At 36.6% G+C, this 24,243-nt stretch overlaps 3 protein-coding genes across 3 annotated transcripts; 1 reads left to right on the top strand and 2 right to left on the bottom strand.

The window, feature by feature from the left end:
* Positions 1-794: 794 nt before the first annotated feature.
* LOC125816819 (mediator of RNA polymerase II transcription subunit 14) lies at positions 795-14,739 on the top strand. The gene is made up of 8 exons (XM_049496438.1): positions 795-1,172; positions 3,221-4,300; positions 7,190-7,287; positions 8,231-8,405; positions 8,907-9,822; positions 9,971-10,992; positions 11,334-12,409; positions 13,513-14,739. Exons 1-8 carry the CDS (start codon positions 963-965, stop codon positions 14,309-14,311), a joined length of 5,376 nt encoding a protein of 1,791 aa, XP_049352395.1. The 5' UTR covers positions 795-962; the 3' UTR covers positions 14,312-14,739.
* Positions 14,740-15,090: 351 nt separating this feature from the next.
* Positions 15,091-18,836, bottom strand: LOC125816818 (sec-independent protein translocase protein TATA, chloroplastic). Its single transcript, XM_049496437.1, has 2 exons — positions 18,316-18,836; positions 15,091-15,358 (listed from the first exon to the last, which is right to left on the bottom strand). The coding sequence occupies exons 1-2, from the start codon at positions 18,673-18,675 to the stop codon at positions 15,224-15,226; spliced, it is 495 nt and encodes a 164-aa protein (XP_049352394.1). The 5' UTR covers positions 18,676-18,836; the 3' UTR covers positions 15,091-15,223.
* A 288-nt stretch (positions 18,837-19,124) lies between these two features.
* On the bottom strand, positions 19,125-23,786 carry LOC125816816 (probable prefoldin subunit 4). The gene is made up of 3 exons (XM_049496436.1): positions 23,640-23,786; positions 23,435-23,551; positions 19,125-19,598 (listed from the first exon to the last, which is right to left on the bottom strand). Exons 1-3 carry the CDS (start codon positions 23,646-23,648, stop codon positions 19,338-19,340), a joined length of 387 nt encoding a protein of 128 aa, XP_049352393.1. The 5' UTR covers positions 23,649-23,786; the 3' UTR covers positions 19,125-19,337.
* Between the last annotated feature and the right edge of the window lie 457 nt (positions 23,787-24,243).

The raw sequence follows: 24,243 nt of genomic DNA, 5'->3' as shown, positions 1-24,243 counted from the left end.
TTGTAATAAATTAATGGTTAAAACTTTTTGATGAACAAACAATACAACAGTCTATAAAATTGTCAAACAGACGAAGCCAACACCACTTTAAGTAAATTAAGAAATGAATGTAATTGCTTGAAAGGGAATTGCGAAATTGGGGTGGAGTAAGAAGGGACTTTGAGGGCATGTTCATAATGTCACATTCCTTCCCTCTGGGATCTTGACAACCAATTGGGATGATACTCTGACTTTACTAATTGGACTTCAATATTACATGACAATTTTTTTTAACAAGTATATCAAAAGCAAATTTAAAATTATTCATTACATGTGTAAATGGAGAAATTCAAGTTTCATGAAGGATAATTCAGGTCATAGATGAAATCAAAGACACGATGAATAATAAACGAATGATCGTTAAACATCGTTTCATAGAAAAAGATAAAACAACAGATAAATCTTGACCGTTTAACAAATAAAGTATAATCAACACATAAACTTCACAAACTTTGAAGGTATATCAAGAAATCCAAGAAAAATAATTTTTCACACACTTAATAGACATTTACATATGGAAACTTTCTATTACTATTTTTTTTTTTCTAAATCGACATGATTAAGGATTTTAAGGGGATGAATTTTTATAAACTTGGTCAAATAGACCTTTTAGAGGTTTTATATAAGTTTTGACTTCTCTCCGATTAGTAGTACCATATTCCAAATTTTGCACACCCTCTCCCTTCCGCCGTTACGCGTCCCTTCAGACATCCGATCTATCAAAAAGGAAAAAAAAATAGAACAACACTCGCGTTGTTCACTCTCCCTACAGGTCGGAGATTCATACTTTGTTTCAAATTCCACAATTTTAAGAAACCCTAATAGTAATTGATTGATTGGCGGTCAATTTTCATTGAATGACATTATATTAGTAGGAATTCGGGATCGTCGGAATAATTTCATCGGAGAAGGGTTTTGCGGAGATGGCGGAATTAGGGCAGCAGACGGTGGATTTCTCGGCACTGGTAAGCAGAGCAGCTGAGGAGTCGTATGTTACGTTGAAGGAATTGGTGGAGAAGTGCAAGTCGTCTAACTTATCTGATTCTGAGAAGAAAATTGGGATTCTTAAATATGTAGTTAAGACTCAGCAGCGTATGCTTCGTCTCAATGTCCTCTCCAAATGGTGCCAGCAGGTTGTTTTCTTTTTTTAATCTATTCACTCCCTCTCTCATTATGTATGTTGATGCATTCAAGATTGAAGACTATTTTTTTTAATTGTTTAGATATAATGATGTGTTTTACCCAATTTGTGACCCCCTTTATTAATCCAAAGGCATCCGTTGCTTCCCACCGGCGTAGGTACTGGTAAAATTTTCTTTCCAGGCTTAGACAGATGGGGATTCTATTCTTCAGTTCTTTATGGGTTATAAGAAGTGTACCTTCTTTCTTCTTTGTTGAGGGGTCCGAAGGGTAGTGTTCGACTTCTAGGGTTTCTTTTGTTTCAGGATTTGTGAATTGGAAATGAAAAAAGGAGAGGATTTTCTCTTTCTTTGTTGATGCATTGAGAGAGTAGTGACAGAATGTATATTGGTCATGTGTTTGTTTTTGTGAAATTTGTGAGTTGGAATGGAGAAAAATGGATCTTCATTAAGATTAGAAAGGTAGCCGTGAAATGAGTAGGGTGATGTGGTTTTAGGAATTGGGAAAAGATGGACCATGAGGAGTAATTTAAAACTTAAAATCAGATAGTTAGGGTGGAAGTTCTAGTTATAGTGAATGTCGAGGACACTTACCAAAAAGAAAACAAAAGTTGCGGACAACTTTGAAGGTTTTAAGATTGTTCAATGCTCTGTTCAAGTTGTGTACCAACAGGTTATTTGATGAAAGACGGAATGATCTAGGAGACCCTTGTATTTGACTTGGATTGTCGGTTAGATCCTTCTATTCACGACTTTGTCTGAGCTTTTAGACTCACTGAAACACAATCTTTTAAACCCCTTTGACTTTGCGTGAACTTCAAACGCACAATGAAAATGACACATCATCATCCACATCAGATTTTTAATGACACGTCAATTATTTTTTACTTTATTTTAAAATTTTCAATTTTTTTCCTTATTCACTCCATTCCTCCCTCACCGTCTCTATCCCTTGACCACCTCTCTCCATTTCTTAGATCGGATACACCACCATAACTTTCCATCTTTACCGGTAACACCACTTCCCTTAAAAACTAAAAACCTCCATTCTTCTCCAAGTTTTCATCATTCACAACTTTCGATCACCTTTTATTTTTACCAACGCCTCTGCCCACCACTTAAACCACCGTGAAGACTGGCATTTTCAGATGAGATGGCAGAGAAGATGAGCAATCCGGCGATCAGTTCGTTGAAGAAGGGAGAAGATGAAGAGGTTTCCAAAATACAAAAAGCTGAACAATTTTGGTCTTTGGGCAATTATCAATTTGGGTTTATTTTATTTTATTTTATTTTGTTTTGGACCAACTTGTTTTGCACTATGTTATTATTTTTAATAAATTGGTGACCATTTTGGTCACGTTTTGACAAAAAAAAACCCACCAACGTGAACTCCTCTTCTCCATTGATGCCAATGAACTACCACTAAAAGACCTCAATATGTCTTGACATCTGCACACAATTTTACACAACACACTCCACCTAATTTCAAAGAATAGCAATCACTCTTCACCCTCTAAAACTACTGGATCTTTGTCACCTCACAATTACCCCAAAAACACGGAAAGGAAGGACAAACCAGGAACAATAGGACCTATCCCATTTCTAATCTTGGGAGAAAGAGAAAGTGAAAAAGAAGAAAGAGAAAAAGAAATAGGGTGGGGTGGGAACAATAGAACTGCTGTCATACCAAAAGAGCTATGAGTTTCCTGTAGGTCTTGCTTCAAACAACTTTCTGTAGCATCATTTGAACCTTTAATCTTTGATTTAATAAACTCTTTTGAGGTATTTGTTGGTAATGGTAAGTACAAGGTTTGTCTTCATGTCTTTTTCTCCCTTTCATGTCTTCATCTGTCTTTTTCTGAAAGGAAAGATACACTTGTATTATATTCAGTATCTAGGTGAGTAGAAATATGGTTGTCAAATCTTCCTGGACCTTTAGAATTAGCGGTTGGCCCTATATACTTTTATCATTGATCTCGAAGAAACTGCAGTTCATACTCCGTATTTAAATTTCTTTACCAACACAATTTTCTGGTTTGCAGGTCCCCTTGATACAATACAGTCAGCAGCTTGCATCCACTTTATCTAGTCATGATACATGTTTCACCCAAGCTGCCGACTCGTTGTTTTTTATGCATGAAGGACTACAACAAGCCCGTGCTCCCATCTATGATGTTCCTTCAGCTGTTGAAGTTCTTCTTACTGGAAGTTATGACCGTTTGCCAAAATGTATAGAAGATGTAGGCTTGCAGAGCACATTAAATGATGACCAGCAAAAACCAGCATTAAAGAAATTAGACGCACTGGTTAGGTCGAAACTCCTTGAAGTTTCGCTTTCTAAGGACATTACTGAAGTCAAAGTTTCTGATGGTACTGTTCTGCTTTGTGTGGATGGAGCGTTTAAGGTTCTAGTTACCCTCGGTTACAGAGGACACTTGTCAATGTGGAGGATATTACACATGGAGTTGCTTGTTGGTGAGAGAAGTGGTCCTATGAAGCTGGATGACTTTCGGCGGCATGCTCTTGGTGATGATTTAGAACGCAGAATGGCTGCTGCAGACCATCCATTTATGACCTTATACTCTATCTTGCATGAGTTTTGTGTGGCACTTGTTATGGACACAGTCATAAGGCAAGTGCAAACACTTCGTCAGGGCAGGTGGAAAGATGCTATTCGTTTTGAGCTCATAACTGATGTCAGTACTGGACAGGGTGGTAGTGCTGGTTCCACACAAACATCACAAGACGGGGAGTCTGACTCTGCCAGTTTGCGTACTCCTGGGCTGAAGATTTTGTATTGGTTGGATTTGGAAAAGAACTCCGGAACATCCGAAATTGGAACATGCCCATTTATAAAAATTGAACCTGGACCAGATCTGCGAATTAAGTGTCTTCATAGCACATTTGTTATTGATCCTCTGACAGGAAAAGAAGCAGAATTTTCCCTTGACCAGAGTTGTATTGACATTGAGAAGTTGCTGCTAAGGGTGATATGCTGTAATCGCTATACTCGTTTGCTAGAGATTCTTAAAGAACTTGAGAAAAATAGTCAGATCTGTAGAGTTCCCAGCGATATTCAGCTTCAATGCCATGTAGAAGAAATGCTTGGCGATTCTCGGAAGGTTAGTTATTTTAATATATTTCTTGGAATTTTTGAGAGCTCATGCAAATCATAAGTTCCATGTTGGTTATTATACATGGTTGGATACACTATCTATGTCAAGTTGTTTTAAAGATCTGCCTCTCTTAACCACTAAGTTAAAAAGAAATTGATGTATGGTTTAGCAAGGATAAAACCGATCAAGTTCAATCTCTGCCTTCTCCCACAAATAGCTATTTTTGTCATTATGTTGTCTGTTTTTTACATTACAAGTATGATAGGGTAGAGTTGTGATAACCGATGGACTCTTGGTAAATGATAATAAAGAATTTAAGGATGTCAAGAGAAGTAGCATTACAATGATATTCAAGGAAGAAAGAGTTGAGGAATCTAAGTTAGAAGTTTCCAGTAGCAGTTATGTAGGAAAGAACTTGCCAGTTGTCCCAATGCTTAGAAAATTTGGAGGGAGTTCTGTTTCATTTAGGTTGCTTTATGTCTATACCATTGCACATGGGATCTAAATGTTAGAAACAGAATGTGTTCATAAAAATCTTCAAGTAGGGGTACTAGCTTGTTTGGTTGCTTTTGGGTGGAGGATCAAGTATCTAAATTACTGTGCTATGTAGTATTTGCTGTTTAAAAGCTAGGGGCTAACTGTGAATAACTACACAAATAGTTGAGATAAGGTGTTTAGAGGCTGGTATAACGAATACTAGCTTACCAAATACATTGTTAGTCGGCAAAACAGCTCACGAACTGTGTGCTAACTTACCAATCATGGGAAAAAGATAGAAAGGAAAAAAACGTGTGCTAACTCAATATTACACATGACTCCAGCTACTGAGGTCACTTCTATACCAAGCAATGTGTTGCGAGGCCTAACGATAAGGTTTATTAGATGTGAGGGGTATGCATTAGTTTCGTCCATGCAGATAAGGAGTCTGGAACCAAAAGGGCAACAAAATTTTTTGAAAATTCCAAAAGGGCAACTAAATTATTTATCAAACCAAAAGGGCAACAAATTTTAACGGCGTTTAAATTAGGATTTCCGCCTCAAGGCGCATAAACCCATGTGCCTTACAAGGTGCAACAACTTTTAGCCTTGTAAGGCTCAGCCGCCTTGAGCCTTACAAGGCGCAAGGCTGTCTGCGCTTTGCAGGCTATTTTTAAAATAAAATAAAAAAATTGGTTTTATTTTCTTGAGCTGCTGTTATTAATTTCTTCATTGGTTTTATTCTTATTTTAAATTAAACTACTGTCCCTAGTTATTTTCATTCCCTTGCAACCAAAAGTGGAAAAATATTTAATGCAAGTTGTGTTCTACTTTTTAGAATTTTGTACACTAATTACATGATAAGTTAGAAACTTCTTGCTAAATATTTAATTCATTTTATTTTTTACATAGTTGAAAAAATATGTTTTCAAAATAAGCATGAAACGTGAATTTATAGTAAGTGTCAATCCAAAAAATATGGCACAATAATGGCCTATGTGCATTTCAAGGAACAACATACCATGTGCCTCTCCTTACGAGATAGAAGTGACATGACCATTGCTTATGCTTTACATACTCAATTCACAAAATCGTTTTGTGAATTGAGTATGTAATTTTCATTGTTTGACTTTTTCCAGTAGTGATATAGTTCGTGAGATGGAACTTGGAATAGACAAAAATTTTATTTTCCAGTAATGCAAAAGCAATGGTCATGTCACTTCTGTCTTGTAAGGAGAGACACATGGTATGTTGTTCCGTGAAATGCACATAGGCCATTGTGCCATATTTTTTGGATTGACATTTATTATAAATTCATGTTTCATGCTTATTTTGAAAACATATTTTTTCAACAATGTAAAAAATAAAATGAATTAAATATTTAGCAAGAAGTTTCTAACTTATCATGTAATTAGTGTACAAAATTCTAAAAAGAACACAACTTATATTAAATATTTTTCTACTTCTGGTTACAAGGGAATGGAAATAACTAGGGACAATAGTTTAATTTAAAATAAGAATAAAACCAATGACGAAATTAATAACAGCAGCTCAAGAAAATAAAACCAATTATTTTTAAAAAAATAGCCTGCAAAGCGCGGACAGCCTTACAAGGCTAAAAGCTGCTTGGGTTTCTGTGCCTTGCGGCGGAAACCTTGATTTAAACGCCGTTAAAATTTGTTGCCCTTTGGTTTGATAAATAGTTTAGTTGCCCTTTTGGAAAATTTTGTTGCCCTTTTGGCTCCGGACTCTGCAGATAAGGGTGTTAAGGTCTACTTGTTGACATTTATTTTTGATAAGTTCGGTCTACTTATTTACAATCTTTAGGAAAAAGATACGTCTGTATAGAAAAAGTTCTATTTATTGGCCACTGTAGGTAATGCATACACAAATGTAAGTTTCTTTATTTTCCACTAGCAGAATAATTCCTTGGTATGACATACTATATAGACTAGCAAATTGTGCATTGTTGCACATGATATAATTGATTAGCAGTCTCCTTTGTCATTGATTTTTGTTTATTATCTAAAGAGCATACATAGTTAACAAAAATGCAACAGTGAAGCAGCCCAATTACGATCATAAAAAAGAGTCATTATTACTCGAACTATCATCTCTACCGAAAATCAAAAGGTGGAGGAGGTATTAGGTGACTGAGTTCCAGAGCTCTTTATTGTTGCATGTTAAAGTGCTGCGATTGCTTCTTACCCCAACTTTGGTAGATCCTTTTTGCATATATGTTAAAATAGTTGTATGTTGTCTTAAGATGACCAAGCTGAGATCCAGAATCCTGGTGCTATTTGTAAGTAATGAAGTATACTTGTGATCTTTTCTGAAGGTCCCTAATCTAGTCTAGACTCTCTGGTACTATATCTGCATGACAAACTTTTTCCTTCTTTAACTGTTTCCTCTTTGCAGAAGGATAACAAATTTGACAGCAGGGAATATCAAGGCCAGGAAGTCCTGCGTGTACGTGCCTTCGGCTCATCGTTTTTCACCCTTGCAATAAACATAAGGTTTTCTCTTTTTCCTTTTATTGTTGGATGATTTCACCTGGGTGTTTTAACTTTTTATCTTCAACTAACATGGAAAATGCTGGTATCTGTGTTCTAATTATGTGCCACCAAGTATTAGCATGAAATCAAAATGAGTATATGTGAGGGAAGTGTTGGAATAGCTATCTCCCATTAACATTTGGGAGACCAATTGCAACACTTGACTTGTTTGAATAACCCTGGGACAATTTCACACTTTCGCTGAGTTTGGTCTGCCAAGTCAGTGGTAGTCTTTTTATCGGGTCAGCATCAGCGTTATTAAAAGCAAAAAGCGCATAAAACTTCTATGGTCTGTTGGGGCTTTAAACGCAAATAAAGCGTGGGCTTTTAATGGAAAAAGGCTATAGAAAGGGAGAAAAAATACAAAGATATATGATTAGTCCAAGATTTATTATAATTATAAGCATGAGTGTATCAAAAGTATGCCTTAGAACCTTCACGATGATACTGAAGCATACATGCATGCATATATTTTTAGGATGTTCGTCTACACAATATTGGATGTTGCTTGATCATTGCAATATTTGCAGAGATGTGGCATTGTTAAAAAGTTCTACCTAATTGTCTATGATTTGATTTGTTTGGATAATGTTATGTCTAAGTAGCATATCAATCAATGACTAGAAATACTTGTCTTTGGAGATTATCTATTCTCATAAGTGCTTCTGATGTTTGCCACATGCTTTGACCACTGTTTGGATAATGTTACGTCCAAGTAGCATATCAATCAATGACTAGAAATACTTGTCTTTGGAAATTATCTACGGTCTTAATTGCTTTTGATGTTTGCAACATGCTTCAAGTACACTGTTATCTGGATCTCTCTTTGAGAATCCCGATCAGGAAGCAAATATTGAAATGCTACTTTTTTTCGGCAAATTCTTAACTATTTCTCATATTCCAGGAATGGACGCTTCATTCTTCACTCATCCAAGAATGTTATATCATCATCAGTAGTTGTTGAGTGTGAAGAGGCCCTAAACCAGGGAAGTATGTCAGCTGCTGAGGCTTTTATTAGCTTGAGAAGCAAAAGCATTTTACATTTGTTTGCGTGCATTGGGAGGTTCTTAGGACTTGAGGTATACATGCATTTTTATCTCTTTTTTTCCTGTCTTTTGGCTATTAGTTATTCTGTTTATTAATTTTGAGAGAGAGGCTTTATTGTTATATTCAGTATTCCTTTGTCTTGAATTTTCTGCCAGTTGCTTTCCTTTGACATTCAGGAGTGGTCTTAACTTCATAGGCTTTGCTTAAGCATTAGGTTGCATGGAGCTATAGTTTTTTTTTTAAAATTTGTGTGGAGCGATAGCTATTTTGTTATACTTTTTAAAAAAAAAATAACCGCGGTGTCCTTGCCAGCTTGCCTTGGTATAGCTTATGCTTCTCGCGTAAATTGATTATTAATTGCCATTTTGTTTGATTATTTTATCTTGCTGCATATGTACTGTAGATGCAGTGGCTGGATCAAAGTTTGGTGTTTGCATTTACGAGTTCAATTATAAATCATTTAAGCTTATCTAGTGGTAATTGATGAGTTTAGCTTTTTTAATGGTTATATGATAAATGAATTCAAACCCCAGGTCTTTGAACATGGGTCTGCAGCAGTTAAGGTGCCAAAGAGCATTTCTTTTGGTACAAATTTGTTGCTTATGGGTTTTCCAGAATGTGGAAGCTCATACCTTTTGCTGATGGAACTAGACAAAGATTTCAAACCTGTGTTCAAATTGCTAGAAAGTCGGTCAGATTCACCAGCAAAAGCTCAATCTCTTGCTGATCTGAGTAACGTGGTTCGTGTAGAAACTATTGATGTTGGAAGGATGCAGATATGTGAGGACGAGCTTAATTTGAGTCTTCTCAACAGCAAGAAATTGCTGTCTGTTTTACCTAGTGATGGCGGCAGTCACCAAACATCTGAAAATAGTCTTCTTGCCGACTTTAGCTTGGAAGGCTCTATAGTTGCTTCCGGTGTGCAATCAACATTTTTGTCTATTGTCGATGAAGTATTCGAACTTGAGAAAGGGTCCTCGGTCCCTTCTTTCTCTGGTCAAATTCCCCCATCAACATTCGGTGCTTCTCCTGCATCTCATTTTGGCACTGGTGTTGCTAATTATCAGAGTCTTAAAGTTGGAACTCTGTCCCCTAAGTGGGATCGTGGAGCAGGAAACTACAGTAACTCCATGTACAAGGGCGTGATACAGTCAGGTTCATTTGGTTCATTAGCCGCAACTCAAACTGGGAAAAAGTTGACAGCTTCAAAATCTGAGCAAGATTTGACTTCTGTCCGATCACCTCATTCTGCAGGAGTTGGATCTTATACATCATTGGATGAAGACCAGCTGACTGTATCTACAAATCGGTCAGCTCGGCTCCTATCTCCACCACATCGAGTTTCTTCATCAAGTGGAAAAGCTAGTGGCTCAAGAAACTCTGCTGTGGGAACTGTACCAGGTGGTTTCAGGACTGCTGACTCTAACTCATTGGTTTTAAGTCCCGGATGTAAGTCCCCCCCCCCCCCCCAATAAATAAACAAATAAAATAAAAATTGAAAAAAATAACAGTAATAACAAAAAACTTCAATGCTCAGGGGGCATGGTTATTTTTGATGCATATTTCTCAGAACTGTGTTGCCTTTGTTTTTTGCCAGCCCAAACAATAGATTCAGCAACATGTATAAAGTCAGAGCAAGATGCAGTTTCCGGATATAACACTTTGCCCAGGAAGCGTACATTGTCAGATTTGTTAGATTCACTTCCATCACTTCAATCAATGCAGTCCAATGAAGGATCATACAAGCGAAGAAAACTTGTGGAGTCTGCTGGCACCCATATACCCAAGTCAATGATGCTTATTTCTTCAGATATTTCTGGTAAAACTGAAGAGTATAGCTATGGAAGTCTTATAGCTGAAGCTAATAAAGGGAATGCACCTTCTAGTATATATGTTTCTTCCCTTCTTCATGTAGTAAGGCATTGCTCACTATGTATCAAACATGCCCGGCTTACTAGTCAGATGGAGGCGCTTGACATCCCATATGTTGAAGAAGTGGGTCTTAGAAGTGCATCCTCGAACTTATGGTTCCGAGTTCCATTTGCCAGAGATGACACCTGGCAACATATATGCCTGCGGCTAGGTAGACCTGGAAGTATGTACTGGGATGTGAAAATTAATGACCAGCACTTCCAGGACTTGTGGGAGCTTCAGAAAGGAAGCAATAGTACTCCATGGGATTCTGGCATTCGGATTGCCAATACATCTGATGCAGATTCTCATATTCGTTATGATTGTGAAGGTGTTGTTTTGAGCTATTATTCGGTTGATGCTGATAGTATAAAGAAGTTGGTGGCTGATATCCAAAGGCTATCTAATGCTCGAACATTTGCGCTTGGAATGCGAAAGTTGCTTGGTGCTAGGGCTGATGAGAAGTTTGAAGAAATTAATGCAAATTCTGAAAGTAAAGCACCGGCTGCACTTAAAGGCGCTACTGATGCAACTGATAGAATTTCCGAACAGATGAGAAAGCAATTCAGAATTGAGGCCGTAGGACTGATGAGTCTGTGGTTCAGTTTCGGTTCTGGGGTGCTTGCTCGCTTCGTGGTTGAATGGGAATCTGGTAAAGAGGGCTGCACTATGCATGTTTCACCTGATCAACTTTGGCCACATACAAAGGTTTGGTTTCTATTTTATTACGTATGAGTTGTTCTGTTTTTCTCCTGTCTCCTTTTATTCCTTTTTTTTTTCTTGTCTGCAATACCATGAGCCTCAAAATGCTTATGAACCTATAATTGGCCTTTTTTTGAGATCTTGAGTTATACTTTGTTCCATTACATTGTTGCGGTTTAAGCTAGGGAAGTCCTGTGAAAGATTCTGCATGTGGTGGGGGCATTGCCTTTCTATTTTGTTTTATCTCTTTCAATTATAAGCATTTTCAGACCATATTTTAAGCTCAAAACTTCCACTGTGGTTCCAAACTTAACGACTTCCATTTTTTTGTGTTTGACAAACCACAGTTTCTTGAAGATTTCATCAATGGTGCTGAAGTTGCATCCCTTTTGGACTGCATCCGTCTCACTGCAGGACCCTTGCATGCTCTTGCTGCTGCAACGCGGCCGGCACGAGCAGCTCCAGTTTCTGGTGTTCCTGGTGTTACAGCGCCTATTTCTTCTGTTGCAAAGCAGACTGGTTATGTTCCATCCTTACCAAGCAATGTAAACTCTAGCATAAATCAGCCTGCACCTGGACCTGGAGTTAATCCTGTTTCAGCTTCTGTGGGTACACTTGGCACGCACAGCCATCCTAGTGCTGCAATGTTGGCAGCTGCAGCTGCAGCTGCTGGAAGAGGTGGTCCTGGCATTGTTCCGAGTTCACTGCTGCCAATAGATGTCTCTGTTGTACTTCGTGGTCCGTACTGGATTCGCATCATTTATCGAAAAAAATTTGCTGTTGACATGAGGTGTTTTGCTGGAGATCAGGTTTGGTTGCAACCAGCAACACCACCTAAAGGGGGGCCAGAAGTTGGAGGATCTCTGCCATGTCCACAATTTCGACCTTTCATCATGGAACATGTTGCCCAGGAGCTGAATGGAATTGACTCTAACTTTACTGGTTCTCAACAAGCAGTTGGATTGCCTAACTCAAATAGTTTAAATGCTGGTTCACAGCTTCCAGCTGCAAATATGAACAGGACTAATCTCTCTAATTCTACTGGATTAGTTCGTCCAGCAAACGCTGTAACTGGTTTCAATCGTACTGCAAATGGTCTTCCAGCAGCATCAAATTTAGTTGGGGTAAATGCAGGGATGCCTTTGCGCAGAGCACCTGGTACTGGTGTACCTGCTCATGTCAGAGGAGAACTAAATACTGCAATTATTGGACTTGGTGATGATGGAGGGTATGGTGGTGGATGGGTTCCTCTTGTTGCTCTCAAGAAGGTTCTCAGAGGCATTCTAAAATACCTTGGGGTGCTATGGCTCTTTGCTCAGTTACCGGACCTTCTGAAGGAGATTTTGGGATCGATTCTGAAAGATAATGAAGGTGCATTGTTGAATTTGGATCAGGAGCAGCCAGCCTTACGCTTCTTTGTGGGGTAAGGTTCCAATCATTCTGTAATCTATCTAGTACCTGTCCGATTCTCATGCTGACTGAATAGTAGTGGAGACAACTTGGGAATGGAAAGGGACCTCCAGAATCTCAATTCTCACATGTCCTTTAAATTGGATGTGTGTAAACCTGGCATTTGAAGAGAACTCCAAATTCGTAGTTCTCACATTTTCCTTTACATTGGACACGTCTTACATGAATTTTCACTGGCTATGCATGAAATGAACCTTTCTGAAGTCATGTTTATCATTTTTCCGGTTCTCCTTGTTTTCCTGCCTTTAGCTTGGATTTTGATTTCTCATTTCTGATTGAATTGTTTTGCATGTATTCATTGTCATTCAAACATTGATACTTAGCTTTGATTGTCTTTCTTAATCATTCATTGTGCTTGGAGTAGGTCGAACTCTAGTTATGTTATGAGTGTTGAGGCTATACAGTAAAATAATCATGTAGTGTACTCATTCAGCATGTTTTCTTACGATTAGCTCAAAGAAGTACTGCTATAACCCCTGATAAATATCCGAATCTTTTGCAGATATTTTCTTTGTGGCTTCATACTCTTTTTATGTTATATTTTTGAGTCAGGCGAGTCTATTGTAAAAGAAGAGTCTGGGAACAACATGTATATCATGTTTCTTTTTGTTTTTTGTGCTCATGGCTTTTCTGTTTAGAACCATTTTCCCTGGCCTGGCTAGTTTCATTAAAGCTCAGTCTAGTTAAAAAAAAAATCTCACCTGAGTTTTGTCCATTTTAGTATCACATAATTTCTTTTAGTCTACTGGTTTGATGTTCAACTTGTTCTGCTTAATGTCTTAAATTTTCTAACTTGTTAGCACTCTGTTTCAATTGGCTAGAAAGCTCGGTACTTTTTAAGTGTATAATATGAATAATATATCCCATTTTTGAAATATCTTTGTCTGATGTTTTTTATGGTGACTTTTTAATCTTTTATGTCTAGAAAAGTTACTGCTGTTTCAATATATTTTACTGACAATCACCGAGTGTTAACTCGTTTTATTTGGTTCTTTGGAGCATGTATAATTTTTTGTGATCTTGAGTTCCTATTTCCTGATATTTTTGTTGCTGCAGGGGCTATGTATTTGCTGTTAGCGTTCACAGGGTTCAACTTCTCTTGCAAGTTATTAGTGTCAAGAGGTTTCATCAGTCGCAACAGCAGCAGCAGCAAAATCCCGGAAGTGCCCAAGAGGAATTAACTCAATCAGAAATAGGAGAAATATGTGATTACTTCAGCCGCCGTGTTGCGTCAGAGCCATATGATGCTTCTCGTGTTGCATCATTCATTACACTTTTGACGTTACCTATTTCTGTTTTGAGAGAATTCCTGAAACTCATTGCATGGAAGAAAGGGTTGTCTCAAGTGCAAGGGGGTGATATGGTCCCTACACAAAAATCCCGTATTGAATTGTGTCTTGAGAATCATGCTGGATATAGTATTGATGGTATCTCAGAAAATACATCTGCATCCAAAAGCAATATTCACTATGATCGGGCTCACAATTCTGTCGATTTTGCACTGACGGTTGTTCTTGATCATGCACACATACCTCATATTAATGCGGCTGGTGGTGCTGCTTGGTTGCCTTACTGTGTGTCTGTTAGGTTGAGATATGCATTTGGTGAGAACCCAAATGTTTTGTTTCTGGGAATGGAGGGGAGCCATGGTGGACGGGCTTGCTGGCTGAGAGTTGATGATTGGGAAAGATGCAAACAAAGAGTAGCTCGAACTGTTGAAGTGAATGGAAATTCTGCTGGTGATGCCAATCAGGGAAGATTAAGGGTTGTCGCAGACAGTGTTCAAAGAACACTGCATGCCTACCTTCAGGGGTTGAGGGATGGTGGTGGGGTTGCTGCAGGCATTGGATCGTGAAATAGAGATTTCAATAAAGTAGCTCTAAACAATACACAAATGTAGTGCTGACTAATCCGAAAAATTGCCTTGCAAGATTAACCGGAAGAACCAGCAAGTGTAGTTTTGGATGTGGCTAACCAGCTGGGATGTAAACTAGGCTTCCTTTTTTATGGTATATGCAGGCTTCCTTGTACAGGTAAAATAGATCTATTCGCGTCTTGCTTTGAATGATACACAAAGATCTGTTCTGGATGGTCAGAGCTCGACTGCAATTAGAAGGAATCGTGGATCGCTTAGTGTTGTAAATTGTTGGAAGTGAGGGCGGGCTTAAATTATTTCTTCCTAAATTTTTGTAAGTAGCGCAACATTTGTAAGACAGTTGGATGTGTGTGTTTCTCTCATTCTCCCCATATGAAATTGAATGGATACACAATTTATACAGATAACTGTTACTTAGTTTGGAGATGTGGCATAGTTGTATTTTTTATTAATTGTAGAAAAGATAATTTTATTTTTAGAGTTGGATAAATGAGAAAATTAGTTTGCTGGGTTAGCAATGTATAATCAAGCAATACATGTAAAGTGAGGGGCATGATCCTTTAGAGCAATAAAGGAATGATGGTGTATTTTTAACCGATATATGTTCTTAAAAATCATATATAAAAATTCTTAGCGTGCTTAAACAAAAGGATTATTGTTTTTATTTTATTTTTGTGAATATGCAGTCGTATCGAATTAATGAAGAATTGGAGCTAAGGTATGGTTAACTTACCTAAGTTTTGATCTTAACCTGTCAATGAGGGAAAACCCAGGAATGTAAATTAATAAACACAATAGCTCAACACAACTTGTCAAATACAAGAAACAATCGTGTTGTAGAAATAGTAAAAGCCTAGAAGCTATAGCTAGAGGCAAACTGCATTTATGGTTTTATGAACTCTCCTTGGTGCTTGAAACCTTTGTATCTTGCTTCTCTTCTTGACTTCCCTCAATGGCCTTTTCGACTGGGGGCTGAGCAGAGGCATCGGGTTCCTTTTTCAACTCGGTTTCAAACTCCTTTGCAGCCTGTGTAATGAGATATGTTAGGAATTATGAAATGCATCACCTTAACATGAACCAAAAGTATGATGACGAAAAGAGTATCTAAAGTTATTCTGAATAGATATCTTCCTACTCCAATGGGACGATAAAGAAATGTAAGGATGGGATCATCTCTATTTCATACACGTCTTAAACTATTATCTCAGCACTTGAGACCAGGGAAGTCTCCTACCAGTGTTCCCATCGTTTAAAGAAATTGAATGTGGTTTTTATTTTTTGGCATTGATGTACGTACCCACATCGAATGGGAGTGATATATCTGTTTACTTCGAGTAGATTCTTCACTAATACATTAAGAATCAGCAATAAGTTGCATGTATCTTTATTGGACACTTATACATACATGTATCAGATATCGCGTAAAGGAGTATATGTAATACAGAGTGTAGTAGGGACTCAAGAACGGGGATAGGCTACTCTCACCTGTGAATAATAACCTTTTTTTTTCTCGATAAAGACCTGTGGATTGAAATAATACACCTCCTTAAGCAATTCAGCTAGTCATCCATTGCCATTCATGTGTTTGGATCAAAGTTATAGTCTCAAACCACTTAAAGAGTTTGTTATGACATCCACCACTGACTTCATGTCCCCTTCTATACGTGCTTTGCAATTTTGATATCAGAGATTCATTCTCCTCCATGTGTTATATCTAATCCTACTCTCCCTTCAGGTCATCAGTGTTCAATGATTTTTAGTATGAAACTTTTAGTATTCCTTGAGTTAAAAGTTCTACATTTATTTATTTTTTTGATAAAAGTTAAAGTAAAAAAGTTCTACATTTATTATAAAGGTACACCACCAACTCAACAAAAGTATTCATGTATTCTACCTAATAGAACTGGTGAGAATAGTCAGTAGTCAGTACCATAAATTATAATCTGCGGCTGATTTTGTTTGAGGATCTTAAAGTAATATTCATAGAGTTTACTGGGCTCACCTTAGTAGGTAACTGTCTTTATAATTATATTGGTTCTCCTTCTTCCTGAACTCCCTTTTAACCCCATACCCTGATTTTACAAACTCCTTCACTTAGTGAAATGCCAAATTCATCACCCATCCTACCAGATCCTTAGGATGGATTGACAACTGATTCCTACCAATAACCATCATGATCAAGAGAGATCAGCAACCGTATTAAAGCTCCAGAGAGTAGTAACACTGACTCACCGAGATACCCATCTTCAGTCACTTATCTTACCATATCTTGATAGGCCAGCCATCCCCCTGATTGCCACCCTCAATACAACTCTCTTCCATAAAAGGCACACAAACAACGGGTTAACTGAGTCTCAAAACCAGGCTGATAACCAGAATACTGAAGTCACCAATACCTTAGGGAAGTAGGTTCAGCGACAACCTAATATTATTCATGCTGGAAGAGCAATCTTCAGAGTTCCAATTTCTTTATCTCAAACCACACTAACAGAGATGCATCAACTTAAATAATTGTACTTGCTCATCTTATCTTCATTGTTTTTGCTAACAAACTATAACTACGATGTATCCACAAACATAGCTTCAGTTGGGGAAATGTATGATCAGCAATATGTTGACTCTTTGTGGAGGTTGGTCTGACCAATCTTGTATTTTTATCTTTCTGTTCTTCCATACTCATAACAACAGACATAAGCTATACTACTCAGAATAGATATGATGTGAACTTCCTTACAACTACTGAATGATCCCAAAAACTATTCAATCTAGAAGAGAAATCATGAAAAGCAACAGGCAGTATCCACCTTATTTGGATACATGGGTGTTTTCACTCCTATGTAGTCACAGAGGCAGGCTATGCCTTTTCTCCCAAGCCACGTCATTTTTGTTAAGACCTGCCTTTTCTTGAGTTGGGCCCTTCTCCCGAGGAGGATAAGTAAGATGTTTATCAGTATTCAAGAATGTGGTTTTCCATGTATTGATGTGCACACATTTCACCATACAATTTATTCTATTGCCAAACCCCCACTAGAAATACAGGAATTCTGAAGCCAAACAGAAAGATGTGCACCAGAGATGTTCCTTCGAAAATTCTGACTGCTCTTACACTCTACCCGCCACCAATATAGCTCACATAACTTTCCCATGATTGCCTTGATTTTCATGATGCTTTTCATCTACTTTGGTAAGAGCTTGTTCACTAGAACCTAATGGAGATTTAATTACTATGTCAATTGCCACAAAGCAATTTCTAGAGTTATAAAAATTTATCTTATGAAAATATATTTCCCCTTCCTCAGTGGAAATGGAGAAAACCCCACTCTCTCCCTTAGATGGAAGAACAAAAGAAACCAAAAAGGCCAAACATCTATTACAACCAGCACAATTGTTATTTCAACTTCCTTTTCCATCCCCAAGATCATAGAAAGAACTCGTTCAATCACTCACAAAATCTCAAATCTTATCTCCACACACCAAGAACTATTAACGTGTACGGGTCTACTATTAAAGGGTTGAAACTTCTTTTCTCCACCTTTTAGCCTTCACTTTTTCACCTACAAGGGACTAAACTCATTCCAAAGCCCAAACTTAAAAAGTACACCAATCACACACACAAAATATACTAAAACATCATCATCATAGTACGCCTTAACAAATCCCAAAAGTAAAAGAAAAACACATCTTTGATTTTAAAAAATTAAATCTTATGAATTACCCCCATTCTGAAATCTAAAAAGTTCAATTTTTCTCTAGATTTTATTTCCCGTAGGTGAATCAATTCTATTTTTAATTGAAGCACAGTTAATTACTAAGTGATAGAAACTGTAGCAGATTAGCAGGTAGTTACCACACCAGACTACTAATTTCAGCTAATCATAGAAACTTACATATAATTAACTAACAAATGACCTAATTATATAAATATTTCATGATCTAATTATATATCCAATCAAATAACTATTTTTTTATGGAGGAAATTTAACCTGTTGGAAACTCTTGACAGTCTTGCCAATAGTGCGGCCAACTTCAGGTAACTGTTTGGGCCCAAAAACAAGAGCAGCAACACCAGCAATCACCGCCAGCTCAGGGACTCCAAGTCCAAATAAACAGTAACAAGAAAGACCTCTTTTGCTGTTGCTCCTTACTTTTCTTGTGATTCTTGGAGGACCCAGAGACAGTTGACTGTTGCTGTTGAAGAAAAGTGAGCTAGAGGAACATAAAGTTTGAATCTTGGGTGTTGAAACAAACAGTGAAGGAGAAGAAGAAGAAGATGAAATGGGTTTTGGTGTGAAGGATAAAGAAAGAGTTGTAACAGCAGCACCAGATGAGATTATTGCTGCCATTTTTTCTGAATCTTGAAGAAAAGTTGTTCCTTTTTTTGGATTTTCTTGATGCTATATGACCTACAGTTGTTGTTCAAGATTGTGTTGGATTATTGAAACAAGAAGAGATAAATTTTGGGAATTTCTTATTGGGTATACATACGGCTTCTGCTGACCTTGTGGGTATATTATTAATTTTTAGCTACTATTAAATATTGATTTTTTTTTGTACAATATCTCCTAGTAAGAAAAACGTGGTCATGGAATTAAAGATTGGTTGGTGAGTTTAGAAATTCTTGATTTTCTAGTTTGGATACACCTGATTTATTAGGTTGTGAAAATCAATATACATTTTTATTTTAAAGTTTCACAATTATATTTTGCTACAAGCAAAATATATATTTGGGTAGCCAATTGGAAAACTCTACTTAGAATGACACTGGGATAATGTTGCTACTTCAACTTTGGTTTTCAGCTTTGATTAAAAGCACAACTGATATAGTCCCCTCCAAGTAAGGGGTAGAAGAAAAAATAAGACCTGGATGTTTAATATATAGTTGAGGCAATTAAGAATCTCAAAACTGTTTTAAGAAACAAGACATGAAAGAATCCAATCAAGAGGAGCACTCTTCAACAAACAGCAAATTCGAACGAAGTTGCACGCGGAAAATTATGAAATTTTACTAGTCTTCCTCAAGATTGATTGAATCCTTGAATTTGCCATATAATATCTTCTTAAGTTCAGCCATCTGGGCAACTATTGATTCCTTCTCTTCCTCTAGTTTCTCCAAGTTCTTGCTAGTCTCCTCTTGCAGTTTCTCTATCCTGCTCTCCACTTCATCTTTTGGCACATGAGCAAAAACTTCCCCTATCTGGAAGCGCACTATCTCTTCATCGGTCAGAATAAGCTCATTGCTTGCATCCTCAAGGTTTTCACATTTTTCCTGACAAAGGAGAGACAAAAGAAAGCATTCAGCAACATTTCATATGAGAATATAAATTACCAGAAAATTTTACAACTACAATCTTAAAGTGACAATGTGGACATTAGTTGAGCGTTCTATAGCTAGTTTGCAGATACACACTTGTATGTCACAAAGAATCTCATGAACTTTTTCAAAATCATACTAGGTTCTAAAACTCAGTTAATTTGTCGAGTAAATGCAACACATACAATTCCAGTGAACAGTATTACTAAGTCCAGAATGTTATCAGCTTATGTGTTTGATTGTGGACAGTATTCAAGAGTCTTAAGCCAGAATCTTTTGCAGCTAGTATTACACACCGGATAACAAAAAGAAAAAACTGGTCTTTTCAAAATCACACTAATTTTAGATAGTCCTGTTAATTTGTCAAGTAAATACAATCATATAATTCTAGAAAACAGTATACTACTGACTACATCCAGAATCTTTTTCCTGATAAGTATCTTACATCAAGAATATTATCAGCTGAGTTTTATGTAAAAGCAATAAAATCACTATTCTTCAAAAATAAATAATGATTGACCTTGGAAAAATACAAAACGTATGTAAATTTATTGAGACAGGTAATCAAACCAGGCCCAAATATAAATCTAGAAGGGACTGGACCAATGGGGTTTTATCATACCATTTTGTTTCATGGACAAAATACATGTTTATAATAGTTAATAACTTAATATGCAAGGTAGATACATATATTTATGGCAATATGAGTCTAGTGAAAATATGTTGGACTGATGGCAATATACACATTTTCCATCTCAAGCAATCAATTGTAAATATTTAAAACTTAGGTGTTCCAATTCTTAGGCTTTTTCTCCTTGGTTCATGACATATGTTGTAATTTCTATTAAAAGATGTTCTGGAATCTCTGGATCTAATATCTATACACATACGCATGTATGATGTGAATAGGGTACAAAATTGCTCTGATTAGGTCTTGAGGTCAAAATTTCAATTTCATCTTCTTATGAGGGGGAGCATGAACCACCCTGGATCACTAAGTAAGTACGAGAAAATCAGCAGGGTATCCAGATTCTTATGGAATTTGATGAACCAACAATCCAACTATGTCATTGATGCTTCCAAAGCTCCAGACCACTAAGTTTGGTTTCAACTACCAAGCAAATTACCATCATAAGACTGCCATGATTAGCAATTTTCTTCACATAGCTTGTTCATGAGTATGGCATTTACTTTTGACAAACAGTGTAAAATTCTTAGTAGCCTATGGGTCTTGTCTCTCTATAATCACTCCATCACTTTCAGCAAGTCTATAATATTTACACCCAAAACTGTTTTCCTCCAAAATTTCTATGTTAAACACCTGATATAATCAACACTTGCACTTCACCACCTTTATCCTTCATTTTTTCAAGGCAAAGAAGGAGATCTTCCTATCCAAGATCCACTGTTTACCTGTACACACTAACTAATATATTATTTTGCACTTCACCATAATATAAGCAAACTCATAGGTTGACTACATCAAAATGTTGGGGCTGAACTTTGCATACTCACGGACTCCCTCATTTATATAGCTTTTGAATATGTATCATCATAACAACCAAAACCATGCATTATTTTGATATTACCTGACAACCTTTTTCTGCATTAGCACGTAGATGCATTTGAAAAAATCTAAACATACAGAATGAGAGAACATTTACAATACAGAGACTCGGGGAGGAATTGACTAAGCATCAAGAATCAGAAGGTTCACCTCTCCATGGTATGTGTAAGTGGATATATAGCAGATGCCTTAACTGGAACTAGTCATTCCGCTTATTTATCTTATACGCATAAAAAGGGGCCTTCTATGACTGAGGTTTACAGGTAAAATGAGAAAACACTTGCTCATTAGCTTAGGAGAACAATTTTTCCTTCCGTTCTTACCCCATACTCTTCTAAAATTAGAATGTAAATGTTCAATCTTCCGGATAATGAAAATAACATCAACGAATACTAAGCAAAATAGAAGTCTGTCCATACAGTCACAAAGAACACTTAATTGATGAACCTCATAGTTTTAATGTACTCACTCCATCCCATATTATTTGACCCACTTTCTAGTTTAGATTGTCCCAATGATAACTTTAAGAAGATGAAACTCCAGCAATTTGTAAAAATCATATAATTCATGACAATACTATTTCATATTATAGATTTGGTATGACATCTCTATTTACATATTCTAACCATTACTTTTGCACATATTTACAAAACACGATTGTAACAAGTTTGTTGTTGAATCCACAAAAGTCAACTGCCATGCAGCTGGGATAGAGTTAGTAGATGCACATCTAAAGTTTGTTTGGGAAATTATTTCAATTGTAATTGCACTTTTACTTACATATTCTAGGTATGCAAACATGCCCTCTCACACGCAAAGCCTGAATCTTTTTTTAGGCCAATCACATAGCAATATTTTGACAATTGGTGATGAGACTCTGAACCAGTATCTCTATAACTACTCTAATTGGAGTAGTCACAATCTTTCTTTTGTACTTTTTGCTTATGCATCTGCTTGATGCCATTAATGAAACTTTCTTACTTCATTTATAAAAATAAAATCAAAACTACTCCAATACCATGCTAATTTTTTTTTTGTTTTGTGATGAAGTAATAGATTTTACAGAAAAGGCATCAAGAAGATGTGATTTGTACAAAAGAGGGGACAGAGTCAGCTATACTACAAAAAGACTTCAATACCATGTTAAATTATGTGAACTATCTCATCATAAGTTTAAAATGTTAATGAGGAGACACATTTATAAATTTGATTGTTTTAGGTCCGTAACAATGCTCAAACAATGGGAATGATAGTGTACTGTGAATGACTTTGTGCTGCTTATGATTCAAGAGTCAAATAGAGGAAAGTGAGCATTTCATAGGCTAGAAAAAGTTTATCGCTGCTTGAATTCATGTACTCCCTCCACTTCATTTTGTGTGAGCATATTGACTGGGCGAGAAGTTCAAAAAAATAAAAACTTTTTGAACTTATAGTCCTAAAAAATCCATAGATGTTATGTGGCTATTAAAAATAATGATATTAGGGTAAAATGAAATGTTTAAAGTAGATTATTTCTAACTATAGAGAGGTAACATTATTTAGAAAACAAACTAAATAGTAAGATTGTCACATAAAATGGAATAAAGTATTGAATATGAACAAGACACTGAAGAGAGCATTATCAACGTGTATGGTCCTCAAAGCAAACAAGAAAGCTTATAAAAGTTTGATTTTCATACACATGAAGAATGTTGATTGTTGGACCAACAATTTTCTACAAAACCACCTCTTTTTAACAATTTTCGACATGTCATATGCAGACTTCTATATGTGCCGGTTCATAAGTGTGACATTATAATGATTGAAGGTAATAAAATGAACAAAGTAGACCTCAAACATGCAGACAAGGTTGTCATAAAAGACCTATAATGTCTATGAAAGAATGTGCACCTAACTAAATACAACACAATCAAAGCAATGGATCAGCAATTAAATATCGATCATTCCGACTAGTTGGAATTAAGGCTCAACTTTTGTCACTTTTACGTAATAATCCTCATATTTAAAGAAATTCTAGCTTCGATGAACCCTTAATAGGTATTGAAGTAACAAATTGTTCCAATTTTCTAACTGAATCGGAAATTGGAATGAATATGAATGATCCTAATTCCAATACTGCATCCGATTTCCTTTCGCCCATCCAATTTTGAACCGTAAATATATACACAAAACTACTGAAAGTGGAAATGTTGGGGGAAAACGGGAAAAAAAAAAGAGGCATTACCTTGGCAGCCTTGATTTCATCATTGAGTTCGTGAAGACGATTATTGAATCTGCCAAATTTGTTAATATTCTGCTGATCCTCCCATGTTACCTCCACTTCGGAGCCCGAGGTTCCAGCCTTTTTCCACAGAATCAACAATGATAAGTATTTCTCAGAGGAAAGCTCAAATGGTGAAAAGGTAAAAGTTAGGGTTTAGTAGACTCACCTGCTGCATTTTCGATTGCACGAGAGAAGACGATGGGTTTTGGCACAAGTGAGAATGTTCAGACTTAACTCCTACGTTTCCGCAAGTAAAATTTAACCCCTAAACAAAAAGAACTTGCAGTGTCAACCTTTAAGATCTTGTGTGCTCAATTGCACTTTTTAACTTTTCTAGGCGATATATAAATTTATATTTTTATTTCATAATGTCTTAATAGTTATTATGTCCGATTATATCCTTTAGGCATGCATGGGATAAAATTCGGACCTGATTAGAATAATGCTAATTTTAAAGTGTAGAATTATAATAGAAAAAAGAAAGAAAATTCGATAGAAATAAGAGACTAGTAAAATTCATCCATATTAGCCCATTGAAAGCAAAATCTTCAAGCCCATACTCTCCAAACTCCGCTTTATTACACAATGATAATGAAATTATCACTAACCAACTTCGAAATACGCACCAACCTAAGAACATGTAGTAATACACGAATGCCATTTAGAGTAGTCTTTTCGTAGGTCCAGAGTTCTTTTTCCTAATGAGTGAGCTATTGCAAAAATATAAACTACATCTTACCTAGTTGGATTCTAATGGAAAAAAAAGAAGA

Source organism: Solanum verrucosum, unplaced genomic scaffold (genome assembly GCF_900185275.1).
Source record: "Solanum verrucosum unplaced genomic scaffold, falcon-dt-bn FXZP01000261.1, whole genome shotgun sequence".
Taxonomy (NCBI): Eukaryota; Viridiplantae; Streptophyta; class Magnoliopsida; order Solanales; family Solanaceae; genus Solanum; species Solanum verrucosum.
The sequence above is the reverse complement of the archived record's forward strand: the minus strand, read 5'-3'. Positions and strand labels throughout refer to the sequence as shown.

Excerpts from the sequence above, each read along its gene's own strand:
- LOC125816816 (XM_049496436.1), bottom strand. Across the intron at positions 19,599-23,434 it reads ATGAAATCAAGGCTGCCAAG|GAAAAATGTGAAAACCTTGA; the intron begins GTAATGCCTCTT and ends CTCCTTTGTCAG.
- LOC125816818 (XM_049496437.1), bottom strand. The coding sequence starts at position 18,675 with ATGGCAGCAATAATCTCATCTGGTGCTGCTGTTACAACTCTTTCTTTA. Across the intron at positions 15,359-18,315 it reads CTGTCAAGAGTTTCCAACAG|GCTGCAAAGGAGTTTGAAAC; the intron begins GTTAAATTTCCT and ends CTCATTACACAG.
- LOC125816819 (XM_049496438.1), top strand. The coding sequence starts at position 963 with ATGGCGGAATTAGGGCAGCAGACGGTGGATTTCTCGGCACTGGTAAGC. Across the intron at positions 10,993-11,333 it reads AACTTTGGCCACATACAAAG|TTTCTTGAAGATTTCATCAA; the intron begins GTTTGGTTTCTA and ends GACAAACCACAG. Across the intron at positions 12,410-13,512 it reads GCCTTACGCTTCTTTGTGGG|GGGCTATGTATTTGCTGTTA; the intron begins GTAAGGTTCCAA and ends TTGTTGCTGCAG.